This window comes from Mya arenaria, chromosome 17 (genome assembly GCF_026914265.1).
Source record: "Mya arenaria isolate MELC-2E11 chromosome 17, ASM2691426v1".
NCBI classification, from domain to species: Eukaryota; Metazoa; Mollusca; class Bivalvia; order Myida; family Myidae; genus Mya; species Mya arenaria.
The window spans coordinates 53880398-53901544 of NC_069138.1; the positions used below are offsets into that span (position 1 = coordinate 53880398).

The window sequence follows — 21147 nt, forward strand, 5'->3', positions numbered from 1 at the left end:
TGCCAACTGTTAGCTGGCTGTCAATTGCCAGCTGGCTGCCAACTGTTAGCTGTTAACAGGCTGCCAGCTGGCTGCCAGCTGTTAGCTGGCTGCCAATTGCCAGCTTGCAGCCGTACACAAGGCGGCTGCCAAAGGTCGAGCTAGGCTCTTCATGGCTAAGTTTAAAGTGGCTGCCAATTGTCAGCCGGCTGTCAATTGCCAGCTGGCTGCCAACTGTTAGCTGTTAACAGCTGGTTGCCAACTGTTAGCTGGCTGCCAATTGCCAGCTGGCAGCCGTTCACAAGGCGGCTGCCAAAGCGGCTGTATACTGTCAACTGGCTGCCAATTGCCAGCTGCCAATTGTCAGCCGGCTGTCAATTGCCAGCTGGCTGCCAACTGTTAGCTGTTAACAGCTGGTTGCCAACTGTTAGCTGGCTGCCAATTGCCAGCTGGCAGCCGTTCACAAGGCGGCTGCCAAAGCGGCTGTATACTGTCAACTGGCTGCCAATTGCCAGCTGCCAATTGTCAGCCGGCTGCCAATTGCCAGCTGGCTGCCAACTGTTAGCTGTTAACAGCTGGTTGCCAACTGTTAGCTGGCTGCCAATTGCCAGCTGGCAGCCGTTCACAAGGCGGCTGCCAAAGCGGCTGTATACTGTCAACTGGCTGCCAATTGCCAGCTGCCAATTGTCAGCTGGATGCCAACTGTAAACTGGCTGCCAATTGGCAGCTGGTTGCCAACTGTAAAGTGCCTAAATCTGCATTTTCCCGTTTCGGACTGCATATTCCCGTTTCGGACTGCATATTCCCGTGCAAAACCTTAACCCTAACCCTAACCCTAACCCTAACCCTAACCCTAACCCTAACCCTAACCCTAACCCTAACCCGTACCCTAACCCGTACCCTAACCCGTACCCTAACCCGTACCCTAACCCGTACCCTAACCCTAACCCTAACCCGTACCCTAACCCGTACCCTAACCCGTACCCTAACCCTAACCCTAACCCTAACCCTAACCCGTACCCGTACCCGTACCCTAACCCGTACCCTAACCCTAACCCTAACCCTAACCCTAACCCTAACCCTAACCCTAACCCTAACCCTAACCCTAACCCGTACCCTAACCCGTACCCTAACCCTAACCCTAACCCTAACCCTAACCCGTACCCTAACCCGTACCCTAACCCTAACCCTAACCCTAACCCTAACCCGTACCCGTACCCTAACCCTAACCCGTACCCTAACCCTAACCCGTACCCTAACCCTAACCCTAACCCTAACCCTAACCCTAACCCTAACCCTAACCCTAACCCGTACCCTAACCCTAACCCGTACCCTAACCCGTACCCGTACCCTAACCCGTACCCGTACCCTAACCCGTACCCGTACCCTAACCCGTACCCGTACCCTAACCCGTACCCGTACCCTAACCCGTACCCGTACCCTAACCCGTACCCTAACCCTAACCCGTACCCTAACCCGTACCCTAACCCGTACCCTAACCCGTACCCTAACCCGTACCCGTACCCGTACCCGTACCCTAACCCGTACCCGTACCCTAACCCGTACCCTAACCCTAACCCTAACCCTAACCCTAACCCTAACCCTAACCCGTACCCGTACCCTAACCCGTACCCTAACCCGTACCCGTACCCGTACCCGTACCCTAACCCGTACCCTAACCAGTTCCCTAACCCGTACCCTAACCCTAACCCTAACCCTCACCCTAACCCTAACCCGTACCCTAACCCGTACCCTAACCCGTACCCTAACCCTAACTCGTCACCCCTGACCACCCTGAGTGAGTCAGGGTGTCAGTGTCAGGGTATATAATTGTTTCTATCAAAGTGGGTCAGGGTTAGGGTCACCCCTGACCACCCTGAGTGAGTCAGGGTGTCAGGGTCAGGGTATATAAAACATTCTTTCAAAGTGGGTCAGGGTCAGGGTCAGGGTCACCCCTGACCACCCTGAGTGAGTCAGGGTGTCAGGGTCAGGGTATATAATTGTTTTTATCTAAGTGGGTCAGGGTCAGGGTCACCCCTGACCACCCTGAGTGAGTCAGGGTGTCAGGGTCAGGGTATGTAATTGTTTTTATCAAAGTGGGTCAAGGTCAGGGTCACCCCTGACCACCCTGAGTGAGTCAGGGTGTCAGGGTCAGGGTCACCCCTGACCACCCTGAGTGAGTCAGGGTGTCAGGGTCAGGGTATATAATTGTTTTTATCAAAGTGGGTCAGGGTCAGGGTCACCCCTGACCACCCTGAGTGAGGCAGGGTGTCAGGGTCAGGGTATGTAATTGTTTTTATCAAAGTGGGTCAGGGTCAGGGTCACCACTGACCACCCTGAGTGAGTCAGGGTGTCAGGGTCAGGGTCCCCCCTGACCACCCTGAGTGAGTCAGGGTGTCAGTGTCAGGGTATATAATTGTTTTTATCAAAGTGGGTAAGGGTCAGGGTCACCCCTGACCACTCTGAGTGAGTCAGGGTGTCAGGGTCAGGGTCACCCCTGACCACCCTGAGTGAGTCAGGGTGTCAGGGTCAGGGTATTTAATTGTTTTTATCAAAGTGGGTCAGGGTCAGGGTCACCCCTGACCACCCTGAGTGAGTCAGGGTGTTAGGGTCAGGGTATATTATTGTTTTTATCGAAGTGGGTCAGGGTCAGGGTCACCCCTGACCACCCTGAGTTAGTCAGGGTGTCAGGGTCAGGGTATATAATTGTTTTTATCAAAGTGGGTCAGGGTCAGGATCACCCCTGACCACCCTGAGTGAGTCAGGGTGTCAGTGTCAGGGTATATAATTGTTTTTATCAAAGTGGGTCAGGGTCAGGGTCACCCCTGACCACCCTGAGTGAGTCAGGGTGTCAGGGTCAGGATCACCCCTGACCACCCTGAGTGAGTCAGGGTGTCAGGGTCAGGGTATATAAAAACTTCTTTCAAAGTGGGTCAGGGTCAGGGTCACCCCTGACCACCCTGAGTGAGTCAGGGTGTCAGGGTCAGGGTATATAATTGTTTTTATCAAAGTGGGTCAGGGTCAGGGTCACCCCTGACCACCCTGAGTGAGTCAGGGTGTTAGGTTCATGGTATATAATTGTTTTTATCAAAGTGGGTCAGGGTCAGGGTCACCCCTGACCACCCTGAGTGAGTCAGGGTGTCAGGGTCAGGATCACCCCTGACCACCCTGAGTGAGCCAGGGTGTCAGGGTATATAAAAACTTCTTTCAAAGTGGGTCAGGGTCAGGGTCACCCCTGACCACCCTGAGTGAGTCAGGGTGTCAGGGTCAGGCTATATAATTGTTTTTATTAGGGATGCAAACGAATGGCAAAATTGATATTCGAATATTCGGTAATTCTTTCGATCGAATATTCGAATATTCGATGATCAAAATGTATATTTAAAAAAATGCAGTAAACTACTATAAGTATTCGCTACAGATATAGCCGGGGCTTTTGTCATAGTTAGTACACGCGACGGACGCTGATTTTCCCCCAAATTAGCCCCTGCAATTCCCTATTTACAGAAAATAAATCCAACAAAAAGCCAAATATTCCTAACAAACAAAAACCCTAATTAATTTTAATTTAACAGCATTTGTATTTGTAAACTAGGCCATGATTGTAAATTTTCGGTTGAATATCGTGATGCACCAACAGATGGTCGTTCTGTAGGACGCGCAGCCTCGTTCTGGGATTGATTTCTACTAAGCATAACTATAGAAACACCGGGCCAACTCGGGAATTAGTTCAATAATAAAACAAAAATAACCCTGCATATCGACTCATCTATTGTACAACAAAGTCCTAAAATGCTATTCTATACAGTTACATTCAATATCATGAGCGTACATGTTGAAACATGGAAAACAGTTTAGAGCACGAAACTAGCACATGTCATTCATATAATTACGGCGATTATTGCACAGTTAAATTGGCAGCCATGACACCACTTTGATAGCTGTTTCCGTTTATCATTGATTGACATGGTCATTAAAATTTACCGAAAACAATTGAAACTTGTTTGATGTCATTTGTCTAATAGCCAGATGTCGTAAAATTACGGGTACTGTTTACTGTCCCCGACGATGTGTTCCTTATGTGACGCGTGTATAGTGTCATCACGTTTACGCCTCTGGCATTAGGGACCAATCGTTGTAAAAACAATGCAAGCGAATATTTACAACAACACAGTTGTATGGAAAAGGTTTTTTAATAAAACAAAAAAAACATCGAATATTCGAATACCGATTTTGACATTCGAATATTAAACGTTCGATCGAATATTCGAATATTCGAATATTCGTTTGCATCCCTAGTTTTTATCAAAGTGGGTCAGGGTCAGGGTCACCCCTGACCACCCTGAGTGAGTCATGGTGTTAGGGTCAGGGTATATAATTGTTTTTATCAAAGTGGGTCAGGGTCAGGGTCACCCCTGACCACCCTGAGTGAGTCAGGGTGTCAGGGTCAGGATCACCCCTGACCACCCTGAGTGAGCCAGGGTGTCAGGGTCAGGGTATATAAAAACTTCTTTCAAAGTGGGTCAGGGTCAGGGTCACCCCTGACCACCCTGAGTGAGTCAGGGTGTCAGGGTCAGGGTATATAATTGTTTTTATCAAAGTGGGTCAGGGTCAGGGTCACCCCTGACCACCCTGAGTTAGTCAGGGTGTCAGGGTCAGGGTATATAATTGTTTTTATCAAAGTGGGTCAGGGTCAGGGTCACCCCCGACCACCCTGAGTGAGCCAGGGTGTCAGGGTCAGGGTATATAATTGTTTTTATCAAAGTGGGTCAGGGTCAGGGTCACCCCTGACCACCCTGAGTGAGTCAGGGTGTCAGGGTCAGGGTATATAATTGTTTTTATCAAAGTGGGTCAGGGTCAGGGTCACCCCTGACCACCCTGAGTGAGTCAGGGTGTCAGGGTCAGGGTATATAATTGTTTTTATCAAAGTGGGTCAGGGTCAGGGTCACCCCTGACCACCCTGAGTGAGTCAGGATGTCTGGGTCAGGGTCACCCCTGACCACCCTGAGTGAGTCAGGGTGTCAGGGTCAGGGTATATAAATGTTTTTATCTAAGTGGGTCAGGGTCAGGGTCACCCCCTGACCACCCTGAGTGAGTCAGGGTGTCAGGGTCAGGGTATATAATTGTTTTTATCTAAGTGGGTCAGGGTCACCCCCTGACCACCCTGAGTGAGTCAGGGTGTCAGGGTCAGGGTATATAATTGTTTTTATCAAAGTGGGTCAGGGTCACCTATGACCACCCTGAGTGAGTCAGGGTGTCAGGGTCAGGGTATATAAAAAATCATTTCAAAGTGGGTCAGGGTCAGTGTCACCCCTGACCACCCTGAGTGAGTCAGGGTGTCAGGGTCAGGGTATATAATTGTTTTTATCAAAGTGGGTCAGGGTCGGGGTCACCCCTGACCACCCTGAGTGAGTCAGGGTGGCAGGGTCAGGGTATATAATTGTTTTTATCAAAGTGGGTCAGGGTCAGGGTCACCCCTGACCACCCTGAGTGAGTCAGGGTGTCAGGGTCAGGGTCTTTACGAAACCGATAATATGGATATAATAGCGTGTTTAAGCCTTATAAAACATTTATATTATATTAAAGTGCTTAATAATTTCTTATTCGTCAAGTTATAATATTGAAACTTACCAGTTGTATAGATATTTATATTCTAAAGACGATGAAAGCATTGAAAAAATTATACGACTGTTCGTCTGTCCTTACGTGCACGAGAACATGTCAATATGCTGTTTTTAAGCGTTGTAAAACATTTATATTGTGGTAAAGTGCTTATTATTTTGTTATAAGTCGAGATATAATATTTAAACTCACCAGTTTAATAGATATTGATATTCTAAAGATAGTGCAAGTATTAAAAATATCAAACGACTGTTCGTCTGTCTGTACGTTAACGATAATACGGCTATAACAGCGTGTTTAAGCCTTATAAAACATTTATATTATGGTAAAGTGCTTATTATTTTCTTATTATTCAAGATATATTATTAAAACATACCATTTTAATAGATATTTATATTCTAAAGACAATGCAAGCATTGAAAAAAATATACGACTGTTCGTCCGTCCGTACGGGATCAATAATATGGCTATAATAGCGTTTTTTTAAGCATTTTTAATGGGGTGTATTATAGTAAAGTATTTATTTCTTTCTCATTTATCAAGATATAACATTAAAACTTTGCTATTTTATAGATATTTGTATTCTTAAGACCGTACAAGTGTTTAAAAAGTTATACGAATGTTCGTCTGTCCGTACGTGCGCGATATTTCGACTAAAAGCGCTATTTTAAGCCTTATAAAACATTTATATTATGGTAAAGTGCTTATTAATTTCTTATTCGTCAAGTTATAATATTGAAACTTACCAGTTTAATAGATATTTATATTCTAAAGATAAACGAAGCGTTGAAAAAATTATACGACTGTTCGTCTGTCCGTACGTGCACGAAAACGGTCAATATGCGTTTTGTAAGCCTTATAAAACATCTATATTGTGGTAAAGTGCCTATTCTTTTGTTATTAGTTAAGATATAATATTTAAACTCACCAGTTTAATAGATATTGATATTCTAAAGATAATGCAAGTATTAAAAATATTATACGACTGTTCCTCTGTCCGTACGTTAGCGAAAATACGACTTTAGGCGCTATTTTAAGCCTTATAAAACGTTTATATTATGGTAAAGTGCTTATTATTTTCTTATTAGTGGAGATATATTATTTAAACTCACAGTTTCAATAGATATTGATATTTTAAAGATCGTGCAAGCATTTAAAATATTATACGACAGTTCGTCTGTCCGTACGTGAGCGATAATACGACTTTAGGCGCTATTTTAAGCCTTATAAAACATTTCTATTATATTAAAGTGCTTATTAATTTCTTATTCGTCAAGTTATATTTTTGAAACTTACCAGTTTAATAGATATTTATATTCTAAAGATAAACGAAGCGTTGAAAAAATTATACGACTGTTCGTCTGTCCGTACGTGCACGAAAACGGTCAATATGCGTTTTGTAAGCCTTATAAAACATCTATATTGTGGTAAAGTGCCTATTCTTTTGTTATTAGTTAAGATATAATATTTAAACTCACCAGTTTAATAGATATTGATATTCTAAAGATAATGCAAGTATTAAAAATATTATACGACTGTTCGTCTGTCCGTACATGAGCGAAAATACGACTTTAGGCGCTATTTTAAGCCTTATAAAACGTTTATATCGTGGTAAAGTGCTTATTATTTTCTTATTAGTAAAGATATATTATCTAAACTCACCGTTTTGATAGATATTGATATTCTAAAGATCGTGCAAGCATTTAAAATATCATACGACAGTTAGTCTGTCCGTACGTGAGCGATAATACGACTTTTTTTTCGCTTAACCTGATGTATACCCTTAGTGAAAATCTAAATCCGGGTTAAAATTTTGGATTTTAGTATCGTCCGATTCTTTGATATATTGTGTAAAATTGCGCGCTGAGCACGAATCTGAAAACCGTTTTTCGATATCCCAATTAATAAAAACGTTATTAATGTTTTAAGCAAAAGGGCACCTATTTTAGCACCCACCCTAAAAAAAGATTCACATGGAACTGAAGCAGATATCGAAAAACGGTTTTCGGATTTCACTTCAGCAGTAAAACTAACCACTAGACACACACTAACCTTAGCTCCTTGACCCTCTGTTATATTTTTTTATTTTTTTTGGCATATATATATGTTTAGGTTGATTTTTTTTATTTCTTTATTAAGACTCTGATTGTTGCAATACGTTTATTTTAAAGGTTTTCAGGTGTGCTGAAGCCAAATCTGCAATCAGAATTAAGATATCTCAATCCGAACTTTGCCCCTTGACCCTCTGGTTTTTTCATATATATATGTATAGGGTGAACTTTTTTATTTCTTTATTAAGACTTTGATTGTTGCAATACGTTTATTATAAAGGTTTTCAGGTGTGCTGAAGCCAAATCTGCAAATTAGAATTGAAATATCTCAATCCGTTTTTGAGTTAGCTCCACTTCCGGTACGAAGGACGCCCCCTTGCGGACCGGAAATGATTTTTTTTGTATTTTTAGACCAAAAAACATTAACAGTAGAGTGTTTGGTGCATCAACTAGGTGAACATATAAGGAACCAGCGACCCCCTACACGCCTAGAGGTACCCCCACTTCCGATACAATGGATACCACCTGGGAGGGCCGGAAGTGGTTTAATTTGTAGGTTTTGACAGATGCTCTTGGAAAATGGACAGTTTGGTTCACCGCAGACTGACATTAAGAATCAGGAACAAAAAAAGTAAAATTTGCTCTTCACAGGGCGAAAATGACCACTTGGGGTTAACCCCCAGACAAAAGCACCTGCTCAAAAATCTTAGAAAATGGTCCCATTTTATCATGCAAAACCTAACAAAACTGCACCCACAAACTTTTACCCAAATAAAATTGAGTCAGACAAAGTTGGTATCCGGGGTACTTCTCTGCGCTAGGGTTAGCTTGCTGAGACCGAAATGGCTGCGTGGACCCTACCTCGCTCGATTTTTGCCATAGAACCCCCCTAAAACCCGGGTTTTTCTTGTTAAGGGGACAGTCAGCTATCAACTGAATGCAAAATGGCACCTGTGAGGCACTTATTTATGAAATGCGGGCTCTCAACCGTAACCCTAGCTAACCCTAGCTCCGTAAACCGCTGTTTTCACCTTTTTTCCACCTATTTTTTTTTTTAAAGGGTCAGATAAGTTGAGGACTTATTGTTTTCGTGTCGCGCTAACCTCACGCTTAAACTAACACCAAAGTGGGTCTTCTGAGCGGATTTTATACGAAAATATTCAAATTTTATCGATTTCCGCCAAAACCCGGAGCGCAAAAGGGCACAACTTTATTTTTCAAATCATTAATAAGAGTCTGGAAGTACCTATAAACGAGCTCAGTCGCTAGCGGGAGCAAAAAAATGGCCATAGCAAAACAATTTCGCACTCCATCTCCACTTTGAAAAAATCTAGCCCTGATACAGTGTTTTTGCTCTATATTGGGCGCTGAGGGGTTGTTTTTGCAATATTTACAGACAATTTCTGACTCTATTTTCTTGGTATTCAAACGTTCTTTCCATAAAACACGAGCTATGGATGCTGGAAGCCGAAATTCGCGAAAATATGTACTCATCGCAAAAAGGCACAATTTCAAAAACACCCGGGACCTCCCGAGTTCGGGTATAAAGAATTCAGATATCGCCAAACGGATTTCGGATTCGTACTCGGCGTGAAAACTAACTGCTAGACACAAAGTTTCGTCCAAATTATATTTTTTTCTATAAACCTCGAGTTGTTCCCCTTTGTGAAATTATGGGTTCAATTGTTTGATTCTATTATCGCCCGATACTTTGATATATAGGGTAAACTGGCGCGTTGGGCACGAATCTGAAGTCGGTTTAGCGATATCTGCAATATTAAAAAAGTTATTAAGGTGCAAAGCAAAAAGGCACACCATGTCTGGCAGCCAGGACTCTACCAGTTTAGGTAGATCCAAACGAGATATCGTAAAACGGTTTTCGGATCTGGGATCAGCGTTAAAACTAACCGCTTTAAACAAAAAAAAACAATCTCACTGGCTGAAATTATGCTTTTTTTCAAAATGTGTTTGGGTTTCCTGGTTTTCTGTGCATTTCCATGTATCCAATCACACTGAGAACGAATTTGAAAACCGTTTTTAGATATCTCAACTATTTCGTAAGTTATTCGCACATTTGGATGGTTAGATTAGGGTGTGCCCTTTCGCATTTAACTTCAGGGAATGAAATCTTTTACAAGCAAATATTTGTACATTTTCAACACATGTCATGCTTTTAAAACCCCAGAGTTCTGACCCATATAACAAAATAGTGGAAATCTTAGAGTCAAAGAGCTTGAAGAACGTTTTAAATGGCAAACATGGAAACTGGTGCAGTGAATTGAAAAAACAAAGCACGGCCTTTTCTGCTTTAGCAGAGGTAGATTCTGCCATTTTATACAGTGAAAGACGATTGGTAAAATTAATGCCCACATATGTGAAAAAGCTAACAACCTCAAGCTTATTGCCTCTATACGTCCACTGTTCTCTGCTTGCTAATCTCCCACCTCTTTTAAACACCACCGCCTTTGTTTTTGCAATATGAACATTAATTTTGTACATTTGACAATAATTTTGTAGAACGTTAAGCTGTTTTTGTAATCCTATGACAGTATCTGCAATCAGCGCTATGTCATCAGCAAACATTAAAAGAAAAACCTCAACTGTATCAGGAAATAACTGTACACCACGTATATCTTCAGCACAAAGCATTGTATACAGTTCATTTATAAACATAACAAAAATTTTGGACTTAAATTACAGCCTTGTCGTAATCCAATCGGACATTCAAATACACCTGTAATTCCAGAGCTAGTTTTAACATATGCTTTGACATCATTGTATATAGACTGTATGGCTTTAAAAATATTTCCATGAACATCATTCTTTTGCAAAACATGATATAAAAGTCTGTGATCGATTGAGTCAAAAGCTTTTTGAAAGTCAATAAATGCAACATATAAAGACTTTCTTTTCATACTCAGATATTTTGTTACTATAGAATATAGTATATAGGCGTTATCAATAGTTGAATAACCAGCTCTAAAACCACTTTGACTTTCACATATTTTGTCGTATACTTCGGTATAAAATGTTAGGCGCTTTGTCAGAATAGAAATATAAACTTTGCTCAAAACATCTATTAATTCCTCTGTAGTTATTTGTACAATTAACGTCACCTTTCTTATGTATAGGAACAATAACAGACACAGTTCACTGCTCAGGAAAGATACCTTGTTCAAAAAGCCTGTTAAAAAGTCTTATGATAAAGGGTTGTAGTGCATTCAGACCATATGCTAAGTGTTTTGGTAACAATCTACCTCCAACAGATTTATTTACATTTAATGATTTAATACCATCTCTGACTTCAGTATCAGTTATTTCGGAGTTCAAAATAGTCTCCTGAATATCGTCCAAACTGTGTTCATTAGCTTCTAGTTCAACGTTATCAATCTGGTCATCATTTGTATTATCTGACAAAAGGTTGCTAAAATGTGTATACCAGTCATCAAGTGGTATTGTGGGTTCCATTCGTGGTTTCCCAAGATAACATTTGATGTCTTGCCAAAACGACCTGGAATTATTAAGGTTTGATTCTAAGGAATAAAGGCTTTGTTTATTAAACTCAAATCTTGTTTGTTTGCAGATGCGTTTGTACTGTAGTTTACTTTCAATACAAATCTGTAGCTTATCATCCGATCTTGAAGTTCGAAAATCACGAAGACACCTTCTGGCATGCAGCTTGGCAGCACGACATGCACCATTATACCATGTCTTATATTTTTTCTCGCTTTGACATCGTTTTACTTTTTTAAATATATTGCTACTCTCTGGTATTGCATTTTCCAGCTCAAACACTATACTATCAACACAGGATTCAGGATCATTCAACAATTTATCAACATCATTAAAACATCCATTTAGTACGTTTACACTTAAAATATCACTATAAAGACTTGCATCATCTATTTTGTAATAACACTTTTCACTTGCATGTTTATCGCTGCCTTGAGACTCAGTTCGCACCTTGACGCTAACACCTAGAGGCAAATGACAACTTTCCGATCTTAACCTTATATCAAAACTGCCAACAGAATCTAAAAAACATTTAGTTGCAATAAAATAGTCAATAATGCTCCTTCCATTCTGTGAAATAAATGTAAAGTCTCCACTTTCATTTCCAAAACGGCCATTTAATATGTAACACCCATAAGTTTTACAAAATTCTATAAACTCACGACCGACCTTATTGACTATTGTATCCTGTGACACTCTATCATTACCAATATCCCCATCAAGAATATCAATAAGGTCACTAAATTCGGGGATATATTTTTCATTGCATACAGTATAGTCAGCACTATCAGAAGTACGAGCATTAAAATCTCCACTTACGAGTAGTTCATGGTTACATAAGTCAAATTCACTCAAAATATCTTCTAATTGCTGACGAACTGAGGTTCTACAAGAACATTTTTGTCAAAAGAAAATAATGCCTTATCTAAAACAAGTATTACGCCATGGGTAAATTCATTACAAACCTGTTTTACATATTTCGCAAAGCAGTTTTTTACACATATTAACACACCACCCAAAGTACGACCACCTACTCTAGACTTTTGTGCAATGCATGTAAAAAAATGCAACGCCAGTTCTAAGCCACTTTTGTTCATTACTTATCTTCCAAATCTACGTCTTAATGCAGTTATTCATGTACCCAGGTTCGAATCTTGCTGGCACCCCAGATGAAGCAACCGGAAGTCTGGGGCGCAAACTCTTGAAGCTATTTTGTTGCAATGGCAATTCTAAGCAACTTTTGTTCTATATCTTATCTTCCAAATCTACGTCTTAGTGCCATTATTCATGTTTGAAGATATTATACTATTATACTCTCAAACACTTAAAATTCAGGTTCGAACCTTTTTGAACCTCAGTGTCGAGCCAACCGGAAGTCCAGGACCGCAACACTTGACTCCACTTTGTTGAAGCGGTAATTCTACACAACTTTTGTTCTATAACTTGTCTTCCAAATGTTCGTCTTCATGCAGTTATAGATATTCAAAGATATTCAAATGGGTCAGGGTGGCCCATTTCAAGTGGCCCATTTCGTCATTTTGCCTATACCCTAACCCTAACCCTAACCCTAACCCTATAGCGTCCTCATCAAGCAAATTGCCCCTGTTTCGCAAAGGCCACCATTGAGCAGAATGCCCCTGTTTCGCAAAGGCCACCGTTAAGCAAATTGCCCCTGTTTCGCAAAGGCCACCATTGAACAAATGCCGCTATTCATCAAATGCCATTGTAGAGCAAATTGACAAACACTGAGCCATGTCCTATCACAGCTTTGCAGACAGCCTGACAGACAGACAGACAGACAGACAGACAGACAGACAGACAGACAGACAGACAGACAGACAGACAGACAGACAGACAGACAGACAGACAGAATAAACCACAGGAGGCAAGCATGTTAAAAAAAAATCGTTTTTTTTTTTTTTTTTTTTTTTTTTTTTTTTAAGTGTTTTGCCAAACATGAGTTAAGTATACTATACAAATATGTTCACTAATGTCCTACGATGATTTTGGAATGTACGCTGGATGCACTTTTTTTTTTTTATAAAATCTATGTCCGTAACCCTAGCCTAACCCTAGGTGTATTTTGCTTTTAAAATAAATTGCCTGCCTGCCAACTGTTAGCTGGCTGTCAATTGCCAGCTGGATGCCAACTGTTAGCTGTTAACAGGCTGCCAGCTGGCTGCCAACTGTTAGCTGGCTGTCAATTGCCAGCTGGCAGCCGTACACAAGGCGGCTGCCAAAGGTCGAGCTAGGCTCTTCATGGCTAAGTTTAAAGTGGCTGCCAACTGTTAGCTGGCTGTCAATTGCCAGCTGGCTGCCAACTGTTAGCTGTTAACAGGCTGCCAGCTGGCTGCCAACTGTTAGCTGGCTGTCAATTGCCAGCTGGCAGCCGTACACAAGGCGGCTGCCAAAGGTCGAGCTAGCTCTTCATGGCTAAGTATAAAGTGGCTGCCAACTGTTAGCTGGCTGTCAATTGCCAGCTGGATGCCAACTGTTAGCTGTTAACAGGCTGCCAGCTGGCTGCCAACTGTTAGCTGGCTGCCAATTGCCAGCTGGCAGCCGTACACAAGGCGGCTGCCAAAGGTCGAGCTAGGCTCTTCATGGCTAAGTATAAAGTGGCTGCCAACTGTTAGCTGGCTGTCAATTGCCAGCTGGATGCCAACTGTTAGCTGTTAACAGGCTGCCAGCTGGCTGCCAACTGTTAGCTGGCTGTCAATTGTCAGCCGTACATAAGGCCTAACCACAGCCCTAACCCTAACCCTAACCCTAACCGTTGTGGCCTGGCAAGACAAACAGTTATGTTTTTGCTTTTCCACACATACTCATTAATCCCAGAAAAACCATAATTCTGAACGAAGTAAAGATTTTGTCCTTGTAATTCCTTGATGGCCTTCGTGACCTATTTTGATCGCTTTCGTATGAAGCGATATTGGTAACACAATTTATTATGCCATAGTAAAACGGTGTCATTGTGTACGGTCAGTTCATCTCTAATGTTTTCTAAAGCATACAAACGTTCGGCTGATATATTCCTATCGTTAATGGTGTTTGCTTCATGCCAGCGGCCATTCTTCGCAACCTCGATTGCCTTCATTAATGTTTTGTCATTATTAAGTGTTTCTTGTTTGACTTCATGTCGATTCATTGCTTTTAGAATTGATCCACTAGCCACAAATGTTACATATTCTTCTGCCAGGTTTGGTTTCTGATTTAACTCTCTTGTTGGATGACGCGACATGTAGTCCGAAGGATTGTCTGATCCAGGTCTGTATAAATATTGGGATGTCAGTTTGAATGATCGTTACCGTAAACCTCGTCTTTCAATGCGTAATGGAAGTTTGCGTTCCAATGGTTTGTGATCTGTCAAGACATTAAAATGAGGTGATCCACTCAAATATCTTAAAAATATTCGCAAGCCCATACTATTGCAAGTGCTTCCGTTTCAGTTTTGCTTTACCAGCTTTCGGTATCTGTAAGCGCACGGCTTGCATACGCGACAAATTTGTTTCCCTGAGTCATTAGTCCAGATAAACCGACAGGACTTGCGTCAGTGATCAGTTCTATTTTCCACGACAGTTTCGCTCGATAGTTCAGTTTAGAGTTTCTGGAATGCTTCTTGTTGTTCATTTCCCCAGTACCATTCAGTCTGTTTTTAGATAATCTGTGTAGTGGCATTGTTATACGAGCATAGTCCTGAATGAACCGCGAGCAGTAACCCGTCACCCCAAACTTCTTACTTCTGGTGAGTCTTAAAGTGTGTGCTTGTCTTTTATGGGCGCTAGCTTGATTGGGTCCACTGATACACCTTTACCACTAAACACTACTCTGAAGAATGTGATAGATGTATTTTCGTACTATCATGTGTGCTTGTTTAGAGTGAGTCCATGAGTAGAAAGTCGATCAAATACCTGTTTAAAGGTTTTATCATGATCTGCCTGGGTTTCACCGTAGACTATGAGAGCATCAGGAATGTTTTTCGTTCCATTGATTCCTTGAATGACAGTGCACATGGTGTCTTGTAACACTAAAATTGAAATATACAAGTTTAGGGCGTGAACGCACATGGAAACACAGACATTCAATGAGCTTGTAACAGAATTACGTAGTGTAGCTAAGACTTGTGAGCTCGCAGAGGCTGATGCTGAAATTCTTCAGCAAATCCAAAACTGCAGATAAAACAGGCTAAAAAGGCGAGCTCTGCATGAACAACAAAAAAACTGTCCGACATATTAACTCGTATGGTCGTAATCTTGAATAATCAGACGAACAAACTAATACTATGGAGAAAGATTAACCTGTCAATGCGGTTACATCAGGTAGAAATGGCCAAAGTCATAGAGGTGCACAAAGGGGAAACTGTCCATCCTACAGCTCACATAGAACCAGGGGCTATCACAAGGCAAATACACATCAACCTCTTTCTGTGAACAGTAACAATAAATGCAGAAATTGTGGTGGAAACTATCCACGTACATTCGAGTGTCCAGCGAAAGGCAAACCATGTAACTATTGCATGAAACCATATCATTTCATTAAGGTCTGCAAAAGAAAATTTGCAAAACAAAACAAACCAGTCAAGGTGCAGAAGGAGGCCAATCCGCTTCATCTGATTAAGAATACTGCTACACGATCAGACCGAACCACGAAAATAACACGCCACTTTCCATAGTGTTTATCAATTAAAAGAGAATGACGTCATGATTGACAGTGGCGCATTTGTCAACATAGTAGATGAAAAGGCCTACGTTCAAATTGGCAGCCCAAAATTGTCAACAAAACATCTCCCAAAACTACTGCCATACGGAGGAGGCAAATCAATCACTTTGAAAGGCACATGCTACTCGACAATTGAAAATTGCTCATACTCTTAAAGGAAACAATGGCTCATCGTTTGGATACGAAACACATTGTGCATTGCACATAGTTAAAATTATCCACATTATAGACACTGAACATGACAAACTTTTAAATGGTATAGGAAAGCTAATATCTAAGTTTGTCAAAATATACATAGATACAACAGTGAAACCTGATGCACAAACACAGAGACGGATACCATTTCATCTGAGGGGAAAAGTAGGAAATGAAATAAACAACTTCTAGGCGAAGACATTTTTTTAAAAAGTTATGGACCAATTAAAACAATTCAACTGACAACAACAACTTTATGGATCAATACATCTTGTGTTTCAATTAGAATATAATACTCACCATTCAACAGTAATGATGTATCAATTGAAAATTCTCATTTACGCTTTTGTGGTCAACAAAATCAATAATTAAAGGGTTCGAGCGTGCATGTGTCCATCACTAAATCCGTGTGTATATATGATGATTTAATACATTTTGACATGTTATGTACATCTAATGTAGTCGTTACCAAATCATTGAACCAGCGAATGCAGATTCTAAAATACCCACTTAATGTAACACATTTCTTGCCATGTCAAAATAATTATTTTTACAATATACATATAAAAACATTTTTAGTGTTTACAGAATACGAACTTTGCCATGCAAGCATTGTTAAAGAAAATATTGACTCGATGAAGATATCATAATTGATGTTGGTATTTATCTTTTCGAGACCCTTATTCATATTTTTTTTTCATAGCAATGGATATGATATACATATTTATTACCAATATTGCCAATAAACCTTTAAAGAATTTTTTTTTAATTCAACTATATAAACAATAAACTTCGATATAATTTAATTTATAAACACCTAATAAATAACAACATATGTTAAGAAAAAAACATTATATCCGTCTCACATCTAATATCATCATTTGAATTCAATAATAATAAGGAAAACATTGAGTCAAGCATGAATCGAAAATTATTTTCAGATCAAACACAAGAGCGAAAAGGTAATCGCATTCATACTCCAATGACAAAATACATGGACTAGCCCGGTGGTCGAACATTTAAAAATATCCCTGTTTAGGGATATATAGACATTAACATATCAACATTATGCCATATAACTTGCCGATGGATTATTCCTTTCCAGCTAAGATCACGCAGCGGGAGGGGAAATAAAAGCAATATCGCACAGTCGAATACACAGGATGTTTACCGTTCATTGGCATCGATTTTCTACCAACTTTGAATAAACGTTGTAAAAGGACCAAATATATTCATAAATACATTTCTTTGAAATGTACATTTGAAAGAGAAAACAAATATGCATCGTAATCCGCTGAAAGCTAAGAGATCGGATGTTTATAAGTAACTTTAAATAACAAAAACAAAATAGCTACTTATTGATTGAATGTAACTTTGGGTGAGCAACAAAACCCTATTAAGCCATTTAAGGACCAAAATGTAAAACTCATAGAATTAAAACAAAAACTACATCTTAAAGGGCAAGAATTGTCCTAACATGTATGTAGTGATAAGTAGAACGGTTGAAAGATTACTTTGTCAGAATGTTTTCTACTATTATTTTCTTCATATTTCTATAGGCACTTTCGTTACGCTGAAATTTGGCAATTGAATTGTACTACCAAAATATAATATTCACTAAACATTATATAAGAGTTAATTTGTATTTTAAGTTTAATGTTAATCAGGTTTAAGGTACTTAATTCGAAGGATGTATAAGGGGCAAATAACACCAATTCGAAAGTGACTTCTCAGTGCTATATCTTTTTTCTCCTTTTTAACGCATTTTACTAATCCATGCGTGCGTGCGTGTGCGCGTGTGTGCACGTTTGTGCGAGTGTGCGTATGCGCATATAGAAAACGCATAGATTTTTTTTGTTTTTATATGAATTTGTACTTAAACTGTTTGTCGAAATGAATTCTATAAAAAAAAAAATGAGAAAAAAAGGACAAGAGCGATGCTACACACAGAATTGAGCCTAGTTGAAAGTTGAAAACAATGTTTATAGTGATTTTATTATTGTTTTATTTACATCAATTTACCGGTCTTGAACCAAATAATTTGAAGAATCCTTTTGAAAAAAAAATTGGCTGCAAACATTAAGACAAGGTAGTCTGGAGGAAAATATAGTATACCTTAATGGCTACAATAATACCATTATTAAATTGATCGCTCGGAAAGTATAGTAACGCATGGTATGAGTATGAGCAACGTTGGAACCGTTTAGTGTAAGTACCTTTACACTGCGTTACATTTTGGCATCCGTACTAGTCCTTTTAGATTCGATTGTGTTATTGTAAGTTTTGTTTTATCAAACAAAACGACGTTCAACTTTTATTCAGACCTTGATTTGAAGCTCATTTCTTGCCAACGACTTCAGGGTTGTCATGTGTCTTCCAGAGGATGAAGCCAGAGAATGTGCTGTAGTTGTCCCCGTACGTTGTTTTGTCTGCATCCTGGTTTCTTACAGAAACATCATCGCCTTTTTTCAGCTGCAGGACTGCAATCTGAGACATGGATGTGTACGTTTCGGACGACGGGTGATAGAGAGTGAGGTGACATATGGCCGTGTTATTCTTGTAGATGTAGTAGTGCGAAATGAAACCGCTTTCGCTGAGCAGAGTTACCGAGAATGAATACACTCCATCTATTGGAGCGATAAAGGTGCCGAAGTGTGGGTTATGGGCGTTTCCAATGTCTGTGACAACTCGTTCAAAGATGAGAGGTTGGTTTTGACCTGAATGAACGTTATGGCTTCCCGTGGTGGCTAGGAATGCCACTTCCGTTCCAAGCTCCGCCTGTCGATTAGGTCTAACACCTGAAACATTTTTCGTACTGTTATAAATCTCTACATAACATAACATACAATTACACTAGAGCCATGACCGTTCACCGTCTTCTGACAATTCAAAAAGGCTGCAACCATCGACAACCACAGTCGGTGTTTTTGTGACCACTATTTAACCGATCGGTTACACAGTCGGTTGCAGATTGTCGGGAAAGCATTTTAAATAGAAAAGTGTACACAATGAGCAAATATGAATAAATGTAAATATATGTACCATGAAAATTGTTAAACAAACTGATTATAAGTATATACCACGTCTCACGAAATTCTTGACTACTTGGTGTTCATTCGGTGGACCGGAAAGAACGGCAGTATCATCGTTCGGTGTGCCTTCATGATTAGAATGTTCGTTCAGTGTTACCAATTCATCGATTGTGTTCTCAAGGTCTTCAATACGGGTTTTTTTGCTGTTGCATTTCATTTTTCTGCTGCCTTACAACATCATCCTGACGATCGAGTTTCTTTGTCTGGGATTCAAGTTTCACATTCAGTCTCTTCATTCTAGCTTCAAGTCTTTCTATTCTGTTCTCAGTGTCGTGTTGGTTTTTAAGCATGTAACCCACAACTTTGTTTAATGTCGCCAATTCGTTTGAAACAGAGCTGCTTTCAGTAGCGGCGGCATTCCAGATAAGTATCAATAGTTTCAAAATGCAAACTATTCTTCCGTCTAACATCTTGTAACAATTACTGCTAGTGATGAAACGATAATCGAGTACAATCGATAAATCGTCGCTAACAATGCTATGTCGGCGACAATCGATTGTGGTTGTTCGAAATCGATGTCGCTAATGTTACTTCCGGTAACTCATTCGGAATTATTCGGCCATTTTTATCGAAAACAACCTCGGATGTATATGGATGGATTACATACTCAGAAATTGGTATGTTTAAGTCCGCTGCAAGTAGATCGCGTAGTAATTTAATTTAGCAGTTAAACTTAATGACTGAACTCTTTGGAATCCTAATTATGTTTGCAATAATACACTTCACTTGCAATCAATTTAAACTTAGATCAATAAATACAAGCTAAAACACTACATTTAATTAATGATATAATTTAAAAAAATACGAACTACTTCTACTGATGTACCGGCATACATCCGAGGTTGTTTTCAATAATCGGTAACTACGTATTTTTTTGTTTTATGGTAAAAGTCCAATAAATGTCTTTTTCTTTCCCGTAAATTCTCGTTGAGTTCATTTTAACAAGAATGGTCACTCTCGTACACAAATGCGGTGAATGTAAACACTTTTGCTTAAATACCTACAAACTCTCCCAAAACAGGGGGTCCAACGTGAAATGTGTTCGCCGAATTTTAAGTGAGGGAAATTGTGTGAAGCCGAATAAAATGGCGGCGTGGAAAGGAATTTCGGTGTTTCAAGGATGTATTTTCACCTGGTAAGTAAGTTATATCACCTTTCTCGCAATATAAATACGCATACCCGGAGACCACACGTGTAAGCGTCTCTCGTTTGTTTAACCTTTGTTTCTAAAGGCCTTTACAAAAAAGTTATTGAATGTATAAGCTGAACGATTGAAATTAAAGAACTCGAGAAATCGCTTAAGAAGTACTTAAACTTAGAGAACGTGTTAGTTTATATTTTCGATGAGTCTAATCGTCGCAAAAGAAGTGCAGATCCATCAAACTCCACAGTTTTGAATGTGTGCGTTAATAAAAGTTTAATTAAGACATGAGCTGTTACACATGTTAATAATTATAACAAAAGGAAATTTGAACGTACTGTGTATTTGTTATGCAAAATTACTTGTATAGTTTTCCAGCAATTCATCTATATGAACTCGGAAATCAAATTATTACTCTGTAAATAAATGTAAGAACTCTTGATGTAACACGAACGTCCCGCAATACGGCAAATACAATGAATGCAATATTATCAGTCTAATTTTATCTTACCAACGAAAATACGTTTTAAAGCAGTTTAAGTCTACCCATACCCATACCCAACCCCACCAACCCGGCAGTTGTCTTGCAATGGATCTTTGGGTACAACGGTAAATAACAAAATATATGTATGAAATAAATGTTATGATATAATAATAAAGCACAATGACTTACTTTCACTGAAATGTACTGATATTTATGTTGTCTAACCTGGTCTAAAATAATTTGTTAAGAGTATATAGTATTCTTATCAATGCAGGATTCTAGATAGTGGAATTTCACGCAAATATATAACCCACTCAACTATTTATTCTAGACCCTTTAAGACTACCTTAACAT

General features: G+C 39.9%; 1 protein-coding gene across 1 annotated transcript; it reads right to left on the reverse strand.

Annotated features, from left to right (window-relative positions):
* Positions 1 to 18413: 18413 nt before the first annotated feature.
* LOC128223624 (complement C1q-like protein 3) lies at positions 18414 to 19325 on the reverse strand. The gene is made up of 2 exons (XM_052932897.1): positions 19157 to 19325; positions 18414 to 18874 (listed from the first exon to the last, which is right to left on the reverse strand). Exons 1-2 carry the CDS (start codon positions 19323 to 19325, stop codon positions 18414 to 18416), a joined length of 630 nt encoding a protein of 209 aa, XP_052788857.1.
* Between the last annotated feature and the right edge of the window lie 1822 nt (positions 19326 to 21147).